At 37.2% G+C, this 3,143-nt stretch overlaps 1 protein-coding gene across 1 annotated transcript; it reads right to left on the bottom strand.

Annotated features, from left to right (window-relative positions):
• Positions 1-375: 375 nt before the first annotated feature.
• On the bottom strand, positions 376-2,907 carry LOC104593156 (glutaredoxin-like). The gene is made up of 4 exons (XM_010252876.3): positions 2,716-2,907; positions 2,354-2,442; positions 785-883; positions 376-689 (listed from the first exon to the last, which is right to left on the bottom strand). Exons 1-4 carry the CDS (start codon positions 2,769-2,771, stop codon positions 610-612), a joined length of 324 nt encoding a protein of 107 aa, XP_010251178.1. The 5' UTR covers positions 2,772-2,907; the 3' UTR covers positions 376-609.
• Between the last annotated feature and the right edge of the window lie 236 nt (positions 2,908-3,143).

Below are 3,143 nucleotides of genomic sequence, written 5' to 3'. Positions count from 1 at the left end.
ATTTTAACAGCAAAAAAAGAAAAATTTCTTAAAATAATGAATGCCAAATGCAGTCTTAGTAACTTGTGTAATACATTATATATGATATTGGATCATATGTAGATACAATAGTTCTTTTTTCTTTGGCAAAATAAAGGGAACCATTAAAAAACAAGGAGAAAGTAATCGTCTGATATAGGGAGGGGGATCAAAAAAGAAAACAAAAGTTCTTTGTTCAGCAGTCTTCTCAGCTAGCACTCACCATATTTACTTCCAAAGATAGATGAAAAGCAATTGCCATCCCTGGAGGGGAAGAAGAGCAAGAAAAAATTGGAGGGTGGGTGGAATTAGACTACAGGCTACTACGACAATGCATTTTCACCATTTGATGCAGTATTTAATCCCTTCATGACTATAAGAAATTAACCACACTGCGTATATGGGCTTTTCTTTTTTTTTTCTCTAGAAAAAAAAACGAAGATAGAAACTTAACTAGCTAAAACATGTCTTCATATGGTAGCATCGTGAACAATTATTATAGCACAGAAACCACAATAAAAGAAAACCAGTAAATAACCGCAATGCAATATAGTGGTTTCTACGCATATTATCTATGCAATTTGTGAGAACTTAAGAAGAAGCGACTGCAACTGCACCAGCTTGAGTTAGCAACGGCACCAGCTTCCCTCCCCTATGCATCTCTGTGGTCTCTGCAGTAAAAATCAACAAAACAGTGTAGTCAGTAAAAAATGCTACTTGAGCTGTTACTGGAACAAGAAACGTTCATGAGGGATTAAATACATACTGTCGCATCCACCAATGTGATTTCCCGCAATAAACACATTGGGGACGGTCTTCTGCCCCGTCCACTCTGCCAGTGCTGATTGTATTTCATTTCCATCACCTTCAGTGTTACAAAGAACCAAAAAAATGGACAATAAGTGTGGTCAGGGTATGTGTTTCCAAGCAGGACATGGTATAACCTTATCAAATTACCTTATAGAGGGAAAAAAACACTGCAGATTGCAGAAGCAGTTAGTTGCAACTTGGTTTTTGAAGAACAATTTTCCTCATCCTATTGGCAGTAATTATTGACTCAACTTAATAGTTTTGTTTTTTTAACAAAATAGTACACTAGATATTTACTAGTATAATAATTGATTCTCTTCATAACTTTGTTAGATAATCAAGGTTGACATCACAAAGAGTGTCAAAAAGACAATTATAACGTTGACTATTCTACCAAACCCATGGACATCTAAGAGATAATAGAAAGAAATTTGCTGCAGTTTATGTCATACTCCCCGAAAAGATTGAAGATGCTGGAATTTTCATGGAAGAGCCTGCCTGTGGGTGTTCTGAAAATCAATGTAGATGGTGCTTCTTCAGGCTCAGGTGTGGGATGATGGTGCGGGATGATAGAGGGTGGCATATTGCGAGTAAAGCTTGTGATTTTGGGCCTTGTTCTGTTCAGGAAACAGAGGCGCTGGCTTTTCAAGGCAGGTTTGATGCTGGATAAAATACTGAATTTGAGGAATTCATCTTAGGAGGTGATGTGTTATCCATTATCAATATGTTGGAAGGCTCAGCTGTGCATGTTCCATGGAGAATTTCATCAATTATTGCAGACTGCAAGGAGCTAATTCAAGAGGCAAATATCAAGGTTCAGTTCATTCCTCACCAAGCTGATGATTGTTTGGCCAAGTTGGCAGTTTCTGAGAATTGTTGTAAGACTTGGTTAAATGATTCTCCTGAATGTATTTGTATCATAATTAGGGAGGAGATGAATGTACTGTTTTCTGATTTATTGAATGAAATTGCATTTTGTCCTAAAAAGACAATTTTAAGAGAACGTATAGGGATATACCTTAGAAACACATGGATGCGATGAAGAATCAAATAATTCTAAATATGATATAAAGTCATAAATAATACGTATAATAATAATTCTCGTAAAGTTCCAACTAATAACATAGTACAGGGACGGGCTGCCCCTGGTTGACTAGCCTCGTGAAGCAAAATTATAAATTTAATGAGTAATGCAATAATCCCTGGTGGAGGGTAAACTCAGAATTCTAATTAGACCATCTAAACCATGGAAGAATAAACTTATGCTTATCCACCTAAAAAGGACCTTACAAACTGATCCGTGACGCGAGTATGTGTACGAACTTAAATTCGCGACTAATGTACTCGACCAATTGCTAAGCTGAAAATATCAAAAGCTTCAGCACTAAAAGTCGAAGGATGAATCTCAGTTAGTTTTATTGTTTGTTGGTGATCGGTAATTTAGAACATAATTACGTCAAATAACAAAAACCCGGTTGAATTGACAAAGAAATTTAGAGGAGGAGGAGGAGAGCGGAAGACTCACTTTCGACGTCCAATTCGATGGCATTATAATTCGCCCCCAACTGTGACAAAAGATTCTTCACCCTATCGCAGAAGGGACAATACGATTTGCTGCACCAAAAATATTCGCAAATTTTCAGAAAAAAAGGAGATTTATTTTGATGGATTGTAGGGACTAATGACAGATCGATAGAGAAGAAGAATAAGAATAAGAACAAGAGAAAGAGAGAAAAAGAAAAGAAAGTGCAACAAAAGCGATCTTACAATGGAAAAAAGAGTAACATAAACAACATAAAATAAGAGATCGAGAGAGAGAGAGAGAGAGAGAGAGAATATGCCCTAACGTTAAATAAGCGTTATGTTATGTTAACATATTAATCATACCTGAAGACGACGACCGGATGCTTTGAAACGATCTCCTTCGCCTTGGAAAGTGCCATCTTTTTTCTTCTTCTTCTTCTTCTCGAAACAGAGGAAAAAGTCTATTAGTTCTCCCAAACTCTCACTCCCTGTTGTTTTGGCAACAGGTTTTCCTTTGGTTGCATAGAATGCAGTTCATTTCACCACGAAAATCGGAATATATATACAGTGAGAGAGAGAGAGAGGGGTTGGGGTTAATATTGTGTTTCTCCTTACATCGAAAGTTTTGGGGTGCATATAGAACCACGTCGAATCTGTACTACGAAGTGGGTTAAGTTCGTTATCATTTACCATCGCGGACCGGACACGGCATGGTACGCCCATCTGAATCATCTGATTGGAATAATTTTACAAGTCGCAGTAAATGATGTTGGACGGTACTATGGTATCCA

Source organism: Nelumbo nucifera, chromosome 3, assembly GCF_055504915.1.
Source record: "Nelumbo nucifera cultivar China Antique chromosome 3, China Antique-T2T, whole genome shotgun sequence".
NCBI lineage: Eukaryota > Viridiplantae > Streptophyta > Magnoliopsida > Proteales > Nelumbonaceae > Nelumbo > Nelumbo nucifera.
The sequence above is the reverse complement of the archived record's forward strand: the minus strand, read 5'-3'. Positions and strand labels throughout refer to the sequence as shown.

Coding starts and splice junctions, on each gene's coding strand:
- LOC104593156 (XM_010252876.3), bottom strand. CDS start 2,771: ATGGCACTTTCCAAGGCGAAGGAGATCGTTTCAAAGCATCCGGTCGTC. Junction 2,443..2,715: donor CATCCGGTCGTCGTCTTCAG/GTATGATTAATA, acceptor TTTTTGGTGCAG/CAAATCGTATTGTCCCTTCT. Junction 690..784: donor TCACATTGGTGGATGCGACA/GTATGTATTTAA, acceptor TTTTTACTGCAG/AGACCACAGAGATGCATAGG.